At 37.8% G+C, this 13,491-nt stretch overlaps 1 protein-coding gene across 3 annotated transcripts in view; it reads left to right on the plus strand.

The window, feature by feature from the left end:
- The window catches only part of LOC150082242 (protein Obscurin-like), an 865,351-nt gene that overhangs the window by 496,888 nt on the left and 354,972 nt on the right, over positions 1–13,491 (plus strand). For all 3 annotated transcript variants that reach the window (XM_090379203.1, XM_090379204.1, XM_090379205.1), the window contains one exon: positions 4,991–5,166. In XM_090379203.1, the coding sequence (XP_090235329.1) occupies positions 4,991–5,166 (176 nt within the window). The remainder of the gene's footprint in view (positions 1–4,990; positions 5,167–13,491) is intronic.

Here is a 13,491-nt window from a genome sequence, read left to right on the forward strand (position 1 = left end):
CAGAGTAACGTATCAACTGGTTGCTACTACACTCAGGGTAGCGGAGAATGAAAAGACCTTGGGGTAATTGTGCAGTCAGATATGAAGTTTTCTGAGCAGTGCAAAAAGGCTGCAGGAGTAGCTCATGGTGTCTTGTCAATGATATACAGAAATTTTGCTAGCAGGGATAAGGAGGTGATTGTCCTCTTGAAAGCAAGGTCTGGAGGCCTCATTTTAGGAAAGATGTAGAGCTGCTGGTACGACTACAGAGAAGAGCAGAGAGATTAGTGAGGGGAACAAAGAGTTGGTGTTACCAAGAAAGGCTTAAGTTCTGAAAATTGAGTTGTATAAGGCCTTGAATGGATTAAGCAAGCTCAATGCTAATGGGAATCTTCCTCTTGCTAGATTACTCACCTGAGGGTGCATGAATTCAAATTGAGGAAAAATAATCCCAGGGGCTCACATCTGGTGAGTATGGGCTTGGCACATCCAGAGTCCTGAGCTGGATATCATCATTTTCTCTTTCTTGGTGATTTCCTTCTACTTCTGAATCTCTCTCTCTCTCTCTCTCTCTCTCTCTCTCTCTCTCTCTCTCTCTCTCTCTCAGGGTAATTCATAAATTTTTTTTTTTTTTTGGCTGGTGCAGAAAAACCTCAGGCTTCCTTGCACCATATGGCTAATAATAATAATAATAACAATTGTAGAATACATGTGCGGAAATTTGCCTTTAGCCAGTGGGTGGTTGATAGTTGGAATAAACTTTCATCTGTTGTAGTGGAGGTCAGCAACTTAAATAAATTCAGGGCAGAACTAGACAAACATTTGAAATGCATGGATGGGTAAAATGGGAAGGGTGTGTTTTTGTTTTTTTTTGGCTGATGCTATATAAGCTTGCTTTCTTGCATCTTATGCCATGCTAATGCTAACATTATTGTGTACATCCAAATATACTACTGGTGCCTCCAAGCCAGGTGGGAAGGAACAGCAGTGTGTAGCACACGCTTCTTGATTAGACCGGGGTTCGAGCCCATCACCACCAAATACGGAGGATGCGGAAAGATCAGGGAATGACCACCGCATATCCCGGAGCAATATGGCCTTAGTTGCTAATGCTCCTAAAAACCAAAATAACATAACAACATCCAAATATATATGCACCTGTTCTTTCTCTTAGTTATCCTTATACAGCCCATGTATTTACTTGTTCCATGATGACTCACAACTTTTAAGGCTGGAGCACGTTCCAATATGTTGGAACGTGCTGCAGCTGCGTGTGGCTTTGTTAATTTATTCTGCGCATCCTCCCACCAAGCTAGCAGCTTTCTGACCTGCCTATCAATGACTCATTAGCATCAGCAAATATTCTTGCATCCATTCTATTTATTTGTATCCCAACCCTTTAAAAACAGTCTCTCCTGTTAACAAGCACAGACCAAACTGAGAGAAATTCTACCCCATGAGACTTTCACAGTCTCTTCAGGACCGAATTGATTGACAAGACTCACAACATGTACTCCTTCCTGTCTTGTGTTCTTGGCAGAATTACAGACACTTTCAGATTCAATCCTAAAGCATGACTTTTACCCAGCATTGCCCTGTACTTGTTAAGAAAAAGGTGCAAATTAGGATTGAATTTGAAAGTGACTACAATTCTGCCCAGACATGAAAGGTGGCAGTACACGTTGAGAGCCTTGCCAGTAAAATCAGCCCTCCTGGAGAATATGTGCATTGCTCATAGGGTAGAATTTTTCTCAACATGGTCTGTGTTTGTTAACAGGATTGTTTGCTCATCAGTGAGATTTTACACTGTGAGATAAATTGCAAGAATGCCTTTTTATTATCTTTATATGCTAAATTACATAAATCAAACTTTGCTTTGCTTTTTCTGATTTAGCTAAGTGTAGATAGTGCTTAGCACTAATTTATACATTAGTTAAATCTAGGGATGTTCCTAAGGCATGTAGCACCCAGGTGCCAATTGCAATTTGACACCCCCCCTTTAAAATATTCTTCATATGTGTATGATAGTTTCAGGTTTTCACAGGCGCCCCTTGAACATTGCCGCTTGGGTGCAGTGCACCCCTTGCACCCTCGAGACGACCCGCCCATGGTAAAATCTGTTGCAGCTTGAGGCTTATATTCCCAAAATTTATACAACTTTGAAATCTTATTTTATTATTATTAATCTTAATCCTATATTATTATCTTATTTAATCTTATTTATTAACTTTTTCTTTTGTTATTAAAAGCCATGAGATTTTACACCCATGAGCTGTTTTAGTGGCCTATCTACACTGTTCAGGAAACTTTATATCAGATTCTATAGTTACTTCCAAACCCTTTTCATACTATTTTATATTTCATATTTTACCTGAGAAAAGTGCTAAACACAATTTTATTACTGTCTTAATATTAATTATATTGATAACATAATAAAAACCTTAATAAAAAATTTAGCTTCAAGCTGTGGTGGGTATTACCACTTACTGTATACGTTCAAGTAATGGTAAAGATTAATATAATAATAACAGTAATATAAATCAGTATTATCAATATTTTTATGAGGGAAAATCAAATGAAAAGAATTTCTGTTTATCATTAAATGGCACGTTATTTTACAAAAGATATCCCACTCATACAAGTCTTTTTGTTGCTGTTGGCACCAAGTTTTGACAGTTTCTTTCACTTCATCTGTGTGAAATTGGTGATAGCTTCCATAATGTGCTGAGCTGTGCATAGTTTTGCATTGTTATGTTACAAAATGACACCATCAGTCAGTCTTCTGGATTCATGCATAATTTTGTGAAGTGACTGTTTCACCACTGTACATGAAGAATGTCATGAATATAACCTTCCGACTGCTTTTAAAACTCTAGAATTTTTTCATATGTGGTGATGATTGACGTTCACACTGTATGCTTTATCTTTTCTTTCTTGTTCCACTGCTATACTTTTCTCTCTTGTTCCACTGCATGTTGCATGTTTTCTCTCTGATTACACTGTGTGCTGTTATCTTTTTTCTTTCTAATTCCACTACATGTTGCATTGCTTGCTCTCTGATTCCATGTGCCTTCACCTCTGCCACTGTGCAATGCAAGAAGACATTTCTTTCCTCTTAATATCACAAAATGGTGGTATATTGCAATCTGTCATGGATGATAGTGTACCCATGACTGATAACCAGCTCCCTGACCCCATCACCAGCTTTTATTTTACGCCAGTCCACCCTGATAACATTGTCTGCCATAACAATTCTTCTGTGACAACTGTATGAGTTTGTTCTGAGTGAGGATAATTATTGAGTTTTCTTCCTTATAATAATGGTTTTTACCATTTGTTGATTTGTGGATATTAGTATTAGTATTAGCAATGGCCACATGGAGCAAGGAAGCCTATGTATAGCTTATGCTGCACCAGCCAAATAAAAAGAAGAAAATAATAATTAGAAGAAAATTTTAAAAAATAAATAATTAATAAAAGGAAAGGAAATAGATAATCTATGCATTTCCCTCCTCCTGTAGGTAACTATCGAGCTGACCTATGAATTTCCCCAAACTGTCACCCTATAAGTAACTTATTCCTGTAATTTCTAACTTGCTGGCTAAAATAAAACTTCCTGCAATCCAGTCTAAACATCTTCCCCTGTAACTTGAAATTATGGCCCCTAGTTCTAGAATCATTTATAACTGTGAAAATTTTGTCCTCATTCATATTTCCTATGCCTCTCAGAGCCAAAAATCAAGTCTCCTCTAAAGTGCCTAGTTTCCAAGCTCTTCAACCCACATATTCAAAGTCTTTCCTCAATGGACGCCCTTTTGCTGATCTCACCAGGCGAGTTACCCATCTTTGGACCCTTTCAAGAAGCTCTATGTTTGTCTTTCTTTAGGTGCGGTCTCCATACTTGAACCCATTATTCCAAGTGTGGTCTAACAATAGCCTTGTTTACTGAGATTATGATGTCCTTATCTCTACTAGGAAATGTTCAATAGGACACCATGGGCCTTCCTTGCAACCTGTCTACAATGCTTGGAGAACTTCATGCCCAACCATATCATAACACCCAAGTCCCTTTCCTGCACTACTGGCTTTAGTTTAACTCCACCAAGTGTATAATTTATTTTGGGGTTACTGTTCCCCAGGTGTAATCCTTACACTTTTGCTGGATTAAAGCATAGCTGCCATTTTTCTGATTATCCCTGAAATATATCTAGGTCACTCTGAAGAAGTTCTGCTTGGCGTTGATCATTGACTACTCTACCAATCTTTACATCATCTACAAATTTAGACATCACACCCTCTATCCCTTCATTAATGTCCTTTATGAAAACTGTTGATATACATATGCCACTATTGATGTACACCTTTTCCATATGTCAGTGGATTTCTGCTGGTGAGATGCCTTATGCTGTACTGCACTTACTTGGATGCACCCATCACTATGAATGTCATATCATCTCTGCTGCTGCAGATCATTTCTCCAATATAGTATAGTAGTTTTACTATTTGTCACTCATTTTGTGAGGTCTGGGTTCCAAGTCATATCATAGACTGAAAGAATTCTAAAGACCTCTTCACTTGGATTGTACTTAGCTGATTTCAGGCAGAAAGAATCTGTCCCCCCTCCCAAAACATGAGTTAATCCAGCTTTATGGACCTGCACTATTTGCAGATTTCCCCATGAGCACATATTTGTACTGACATAATACAAAGTGGTGCAGTGTGGTTTAAGTCACTGATTGTCCAAAAAACCAACAACACTACTCCTTGCACATACAGGATGACCATTGTGCCCTGTTATTCAGTATAAAATTAATTCCAGTACCTCAATTTACACCCATAGTGGCCCATAATTTGGATGGTTGAAATTTTGTTTTCATTTTACTCACCCACATATTAATTAGTTCTGTGGGCACTATTATTTTCATGGACATGTAATATGAAAATAATGTGTCTTGTGTAAAATTGTTTTTCTTTTGGTATTAATTTTTTTAAATGCATCTGAATACTTCAGGTTAAAGGACGGACAAGAAGTTGTTCCAAATGAAAGAATTAAATTAAAGGAGGAACCAGATGGTACACTAGCTCTTATTATCGATAAAGTGAAACCAGAAGACATTGGCAAATATTCTGTAGTTGTTGCTAATAACAGTGGGGAAAGCAGAAGTTCTGCACCAGTTACTGTGAACCGTAAGTGATTTAAAAGTGTCAAGTCATACACTTATTTCATAATATTTATTAAAATTTTAAAAGTGATAAAGTTATAAATATTTGTTAGAATTAGAGGTTATGTATATTTGTTTGCTATCTATGCAAGTTATGACTAACTAGGTAATTGATTGTGTGTATTATTCATATCAGACCTTTTAACATTATGTTGCAGAGAAGATGTTATATTATATATACACTCAGTGGTCAGTGAATTATAACTGCCCCATCTCTAATGGAATATGCTGCATATCTTGCAGTATAAGAAAGCAGAACAGCTTCCTACGTTAAAGCAGATAATTTGCATCTAATATGCAAATCAAAGTTATAAAGTTTCAGTTATGGGAAATTTGGTCCTTGAGGTTGTCACAGATGTTCTCTCAGATATACCAGACAAGCTGTACTTGCTACCTGGGAGTCTAAAACGCTGATGGAACTGATATTCGGATGACACTCAAGTCAAGTGGACCCAATTTCGGCGAAGTCCGGACGGTCTGTGGCAACCAAATCCTCTGCTTGCACCTTCACGATGGTGGGACTGTTAGTAATCCTGGGTATAACCTCCATGCACAAGTACCTGGTGGGTGACCACCCAGGTGTGAACCAACGTAAGCAGAGGTTGAGGTGTGGCACCCACACCACATGGAGGAACGCCGTCCTTCTATGTTACCAGGCAGTACTAGGTGGTAGATGACTCTCATCAACTGGTGAAATACCACCACTTTGCTTATTGGAGGCTTGAAGTGGTGGAACCCATGTTTACTCTCTAGAGCTAAGTTCTGGTCAACCCTTCCCTATCTCTTCCATCATGCAGTATGATTGATGACTTTTGAGGTTATGATGAACATCATGGTGCGATCCAATATTCCTTACATTTCGAGTACAGCTCTAAAATAGTGTTCGCAGCCCGGCCGCTAGTTAGTACACCGGACCGAATCTATTGGTAACTCTCTAGGAGGCTTCCGGATCAGCTAGTGCATAATCTTGCTACCTCTACTCTGCCAGATAGTGACTGGAGGGAGTCCGAGTAGTGTGTATGCGGGGAGCATTGTCGAGGCCATGTTATGTCAAGGATCTCGGTATATTCTTACCACATGTACGCCATATCCAAAAATTTCATTACTTCATACAGCATGTCCCACCCACTTTTTCTTAATATTGAATACACCATAAATTGTCAAACTAATAGAGCAAGCTTATCTGCGAAAATATCTAAACCTCCCAAGCACTTCCTAATTCATTTCAGAAATATACGTGGTCTCAATTCTAATCTCAACAATGTACATTTCCACTTGCAGTCTGCCAAACCCCATGTACTTTTTCTGACAGAATCGCAGTTATCGGTTGATTCAACTACTGCTCATCTCAGATGCCCAAATTATTCGCTGTATGATTCCTTTCACCTCAAAGGTTGTACTTGTGCATATGTCCATTCTGATATTCCCTGTCAGAGACTTGGCAATTTGGAATCTCCTCTCTTTGATCTTCTCTGGCTTAAAATCTCTCTACCTCATTGTGTCAAATTCATCTGTTGTCTCTACCGTTCTCCCAACTCCACTAATCACTTGGAGCTCTTTGACTTGCTCTCTTTGCAACTTGACTTTCTCCAGTCCAACTTTCCTAACAGTGAGGTAATTTTCCTTGGTGATTTTAATGTTCACAACTCCAGCTGGCTTCCGTTTTCTAGTCACACCGACCCAGCAGATCGAGATGCTGAGGCTTTTGCAATTACTAATGACCTAGCACAGACTGTTCATTTACCTACAAGAATACTGGACAATCCTAATCAATACACTTGATCTTTTTCTCACAAACAACCCTTCTAAGTACATGGTCAAAGTGAGAGGTCCTTTAGGCACTTCAGATCACAACTTGGTGATTGTCTCTTCTCCAATGGAGCCTTTATCTCATGCCTATTCCCAACCTCGTATTGTTTGGCATTACAAGAATGCAAAATGGGATGACCTGCGAGATTTATTTTCTTCTTTTTCTTGGTCAGATTACTGTTTCAAAACTTCTGATATCATCATTTGCTCAGATCATGTCAGTGAAATTATTCTTGAAGGAATGGAATCCTTTATCCCAAACTCCACTTTAAAATCTCGTCCTTTATCTAAACCTTGGTTTTCCAATAAATGTGCTAAGGCTGTTCAAGAGAAGAATGTTGCATATCGTAATTGGCTTGTTTCTAATTCTTCAGTTTCATTTTCTGCCTACACCAAAGCTCACCACAATTTTAAAGCAGTTATTAATCAGCCATAACTAGAGTTTGAACAGGCTAAGAGTAGAAAACTTGCTTCTTGCCCTAATGGTAGCCGAGCATTCTGGTCTCTTGCTAAAGCTATTGGCCACAACTTTTGCCCATCTCTGATCCCACCTCTGTCCAAACCAGATGGTTTTGTTGTCACTTCAGCCAAGGATAAATCTGACCTGCTAGCATCCCATTTTTCTTCCAGCTCATGTATTAATGATCTTGGTAAAACCCCTCTCGCCATTCCCAACACGCTCCATTCAATGCCTCCTGTGGTCTTCCGTCAAAAGGATATCAGAAGGATTTTGATGAATCTTGATGCTAAGAAACTCCAGGTCCTGATGGTATTTCTCCACTTGTTCTCAAAACCTGTGTTCCTGAACTTACTCCTATTCTGTGCCACCTTTTTTCACTTTCTTATTCCAAAGGTGTTTTTTCTTCTGCTTCGAAATTTGCTCATACCAAGCCAGTTCCTAAAAAAAGCATGACAAATCCCTCCCATCCAATTATTGTCCCATTGCAATTACTTCTACTCTTTCTAAAGTAATGGAGAAATCAATTAACCGCCAACTCTTAAACTACCTAGAAACCTTCCGTCCGATCAACAATCGCCAGTATGGATTCCGTCAGTGTCGATCCACTGGTGATATTCTGGTTTATATTACCCATTTATGGACTAATTCAATGGAAAGGTTTGGTGAAACACAAGTAGTTGCTCTTGACATCTCAAAGGCTTTTGATCTTGTTTGGCATAAATGTCTTCTAAACAAGCTTCCATCTTAGAGTTTGCCAACTGTTTTTAGTAATTGGTTATCCAGTTTTCTCTCTGATCGCTCACTGAAGGTGATGGTAGATGGCTCTCTGTCTTCTAACTTCTCCACTAATGCCGGTGTCCCCCAAGGTTCAGTTCTTTCCCCTACTCTTTTCCTCTTGTATATTAATGACCTTCTTCCATTGACTGGAAATCCTATCCATAGTTTTGCCTATGATAGCACATTGCATTCCACTTACCATTTTGAGAAAAGTTGTCCTGCTCAATCAGCTTCAACTTCTCGAAAATCTGCTACCAGTTCCTTAAATGCCGATCTTCAGGTAATTCTCCAGTGGGGCAAAGACAACTTAGTTGATTTCAACCCTTCTAAAACTCAGTCTTGTCTTATATCTCGCAAAAAGGATTCTTCTGCTCCTATGCTTATCTTTAGTGACACTCCAATTTCTAGGCAAAATGATATATCTCTTCTAATCTCTCTTGGCAGAAGCAAATTACAAATATTGCTTCCACTGCATCTAAAAAACTTGGTTTTCTCTTTCGCTTTCGGCGTTACTTTTCTTCCAAACAGCTGCTTACTGTATAAATCGCAAATCCACCCTGCCATGGAATATTGTTCCCACATCTGAGGTGGTGCCCCCAAAACCTCTCTCAGGCTTCTTGATTCCATTCAGAAGAGGGCAGTTAGGTTAATTAATGATTCATCTCTAACAGAGTCTCTCCACTCACTTTCTCATAGACGTACTGTTTCTGCTGCATTCCTCTTCTACAGATACTTCCATGGGCACTGTTCTTCTGAATTGGCTTCTATAATTCCCGCTCTCTCTTTCAAAACAGTCCAAACACGTGCCACCACCAGCCAACATCCAGTTACTGTCCAACTTCAAACCCACAGAACCAACTTTTCATCGTCCTCATTTATTCATTCAACAGCCTTTTTCTGGAACAACCTTCCTTCATGCGTATTTCCTGAAAATTACAATCTACTGAAGTTCAAGTCCAATGTCAACAAATATCTTCTTTCGTCTTCTCAACCTCCAACCCAAGCACTGTACTAAGTACTATCGGTTCTAATACCTCTCATGTTTGGGGTTCACATAAAAAAAAAAAAAAAAATAGTAAAGATATCACGGAGTTTCAAAGGAGCATGACTGTGGGAGTTTGTGCGTGGGTGCTTCCATATAGGAAATGGTATGTCTTGTTTGTTGTTCATGGCCCACTGTGGTTAAGGTGTACAAAGAATGATGTCGAATGGGTCAAACCACCTCCTGCCGACAGAACTGTAAATGATTATGAAAGGTGGATGTTTGTTGTGAACAGAAGATGCAGGATGTTGTTTCGGCTCAATGGCAGGTCACTGTGCAGTGGTTGATATTGCAATACAATATGGTGAATGCAAGAACCCAGATGATGATGTGCTGCTCATACTTAGACTTATGGGATTCCACAGCAAACAACATAAGAGACATCCTCTCTTCACCACTGATCATTGTTGATGGTGACTGCTTGTTGTCAGCAACATGCTGGTTGGACACTGTAATACCGGAAACAAATGTGCTGATCAGATGGGTCCAAATACTTGGTGCAGTATGCTGACAGGTGCCTTTATGTGTGGTGCAAGCAACACAAGTCCATGGGCCGATCATGCATGGATGCCCACTATCCAGGAAGGAGGCCGTGGTCACATAATATGAGGCATGTTTTGCTGGCAAGAACTAGGACCCTAGTGTGTATAGGCAAACATTTCACTGGTGAAGTCTACCACCTACTATTAGGAGACCATGTGCACCCTGCCATGTTACATTTTTTCCAAGACAAAAACGGAATCTTCCAAAATGATAATGCGCTGTGTCATCAGGCCCTCACTGTGCACGAATGATACAAGGAACACAGTCAGTATATCAATACCCATCTTGATTGGCCTCCAAATTTGCCCAACCTCAGTCCAGTTGAACATACTATGTGGGATTTGGAATGTGAAGCGAGGCTTGTGGACACACAACTGTCATCTGTTTGACACTGTAGAAAGCCTTGCAGTTAATGTGGCTGGAGTCAATGCCTAGGTGAATAGCAACTGTTATCTGTGCAAATGGTGGGTTTAGGTATTAAATAGGTGATCATAATTCAATGATGTTATTATTTAGGAGCATTAGCAACTAAGGCCATATTGCTCTGGGGATATGCGGTGGTCATTCCCTGACCTTTCCGCATCCTCCGTATTTTATTTGGTGACTCACGGGCTCGAACCCCAGTCTAATCAAGAAGCATGTGCTACGCACTGCTGCTCCTGCCCACCTGGCTACGGAGGCGCCCATAATTCAGTGTATGTTAAGTGTGTTAGAATATCAATTCTTCACTAGTGATTTTTGTGGACTGATCTCATGATGCCAACATCCTAGTTATATTCATTTTACTATTACGTTTTATTTTCTGCCATGAGCAAAAGTCTCTTCTTATATCTTCTAAATGAAATTCCTTTTGGAGGAAATGAATTACCTTTTGGAGGAAATGAATTACTCCTTACAGAAATTTTATTCTCCTGAGAAATATGTGCATTTTTATATATCATCCACTATAATATTTATGCCATTGATATTCAAAATTCAGTGCCAAAAAAATGAAATTAACTCCAAGGTCAGTGTGATTTGGCATTATTGATAATTGTTATATGCTATTCTCACATATCTGATATTTCTATTTTACTTCATTCTACTTTCTGGCAGTAACCTTTCTGAACATTCCACTCTATATAAATTCAAATATCTATTAATATATAGGCCTCTGTAGCTGAGTGGTCAGGGGCATAAGTGCAATAGCACATGCTCTTTCAGTAGACTGGGGTTCAAGCCCCTGACTGCCAAATACAGTTGATCTGCCAACTCACACGATGGACCATCGTGGCAGATTATGGTCCATTTCCCTCAACATAACTTATTGAGTAGGCCTCCATCCTGGCAGTGGATTGACAATGGCTGCAGATTTATTTTATTTATTATCTTTATTAATAATAATTAATGATCTTAAAGTTTATTAAGACAAAAAGAAAATTTCTATTATATTATTAATTATTGATTGAGAGAAAAGAGAAATCAAAGAAAAAAAAAAAGGATTTTACTTGACAATGAATGACCTTTGCTTGACATTCAGTTTGTTAGATTTCTACTTTATATTGTATTTCTTTCTATGTTATATTGAAAGTAACCATTGATTACATTCACTTTCCCTTATGCTAAGACTTGAACGAAAGAAAATGTGAAAAATACATGACTTAATCTGTCTTAGAAAAAGCAAACATGATATATTGAAATCTAATGTAGTATTTTTTTTTTTTATTTTTGACATTCAAATTGGGTTTGTCGTAGAATTATGACCATTGTTTATTTGGGCCGAAAACTTTAATTTTCAGACTTGAGATTTCAGTAGTTTTTGTAGAATCATAATTATCCTTATAAAAAATACTGTTTTTTTTTTAAATAATAACTAGTATTTTTTATTTGTGTAACACTCACAAATAATTGCTGACATAAGGTCATCTTTAACTCTTCAAGCAAAACTCTCTACCAGATTGTTTCATCACCCATAGCACAATATCATACTTGTCCCCTTTATGTTAAGTGAATATAATTAAACCAATTTCCTTCCAGTGTTCGCATCCAACAGGCAGGCACAACTCATGGTTGAAGATGCCTTGGCCCTAATATCAAACAGCCCAACTCAGATAGCTCCTTGCTTCCAAATATGCAAATCTGTTGCAAAAAAGCACATTTACTTTATATATCTTTTGGTATATGCCATTTACCAAAAAACACATTTACTTTATACATCCTTTGTTGTATCCCTGTTGCTAAAAAACATTTATTTTATATATCTTTTGGTATATCCCTGTTTTCAAAAAACACATTTCTATTTGAAATGTATAATGTTTGTTTTTTATTGATGTTTGTATTTTATTGTTGTCCTTCTGGTATATAAAATCATCTATTCATTCTGATCTCATATGCATGATCAGTCACATGGATTATAATACAATATATTAGTCACAGACTATAATACAATACAATCTCATTATTATTTAAACTAATTAAACTAATGTATGCCCTACTAGCACATAATGTACTGTTGAAGCGCACATACCTTTTCATCTTGTAATTAGTAAAGTAAGTAAATTCGTTATTATTGTACAACTTTCACATATATGTGCTGCAAGTTGAAACAATAAAGTTTGTATTATATTATTATTAATAATTCCAAACAAGTCTATACACTGGCTGCCAGAGGGCCAGTGTATAAGGGCGCCTCCGTAGCCAGGTGGGAAGGAGCAGCAGTGCGTAGCACACGCTTCTTGATTAGACCGGGGTTCGAGCCCGCCACCACCAAATACGGAGGATGCGGAAAGGTCAAGGGAATGACCACCGCATATTCCTGGAGCAATATGGCCTTAGTTGCTAATGCTCCTAAAAACCAAAATAACAAACAAACAAACCAGTGTATAAGATTTATTTGGAATTCCTTTCTAGTATAGGAAGATTATGCAATTTTGTATTAACTCCTTATTTTCTTTATTTGTTTGTATTTTATTGTAATGATGGCAAGTAGCTTGAAGAATAGGAAATGTGGCTTTGTAAAGCATATTCAAGAGGTTTTTTTGTCATAGTTGTTCCAGGGATATTGCTTAGTTGCCCTCTGGTAGAGAGTAGTTATAAAAGTATGTTGAGATAAAAAAAAAAAAAAAACTTGCTTGGAGATATTTATTTTGCAAATAGGCTACGAATAATATGAAAAGGATTGTGATGAAGCCTTTTTAATTGAGAGATCTGTAGATGACACAGGGTTAGAAAATATCAACAATGTTGATATATCTGATCCACAACCAAAAGTTACTACATTCAGTAGTGAGAATACATTAAACAAACTTTTTTTTTTTCTTTCTTTTTTTTGTTAATGAAAACCCCAAGTGTGAAAGGTATAAAACCTATAGTTCCTAATACCATGTGTGGGTTGAAGGTTGAGAAAGTGAAAGAAGATATTTGTTGATATTAGACTTGAATTTCTGTAGATTGTGATTTTCAGGAAATATATATGAAGAAAGGTTGTGCCAGAAAATGGAAGTTGAAGGAATAAATGAGGAAGAAAAGTGTTGGTTCTGTGAGTTGGAAGTAGGACAGTGTAATTTAATATATTACACTTGTTAGACTCTCTGTAAGAGATTATATCCATGAAAAATTAACTATTGGAATTAAAAACGGAATCAGGTGAGATTAAAGTCTGTCAGTTTTGGTAATTTTGT

This window comes from Mastigoproctus giganteus, chromosome 8, assembly GCF_048544385.1.
Source record: "Mastigoproctus giganteus isolate SK-2022 chromosome 8, ASM4854438v1, whole genome shotgun sequence".
Lineage (NCBI taxonomy): Eukaryota > Metazoa > Arthropoda > Arachnida > Uropygi > Thelyphonidae > Mastigoproctus > Mastigoproctus giganteus.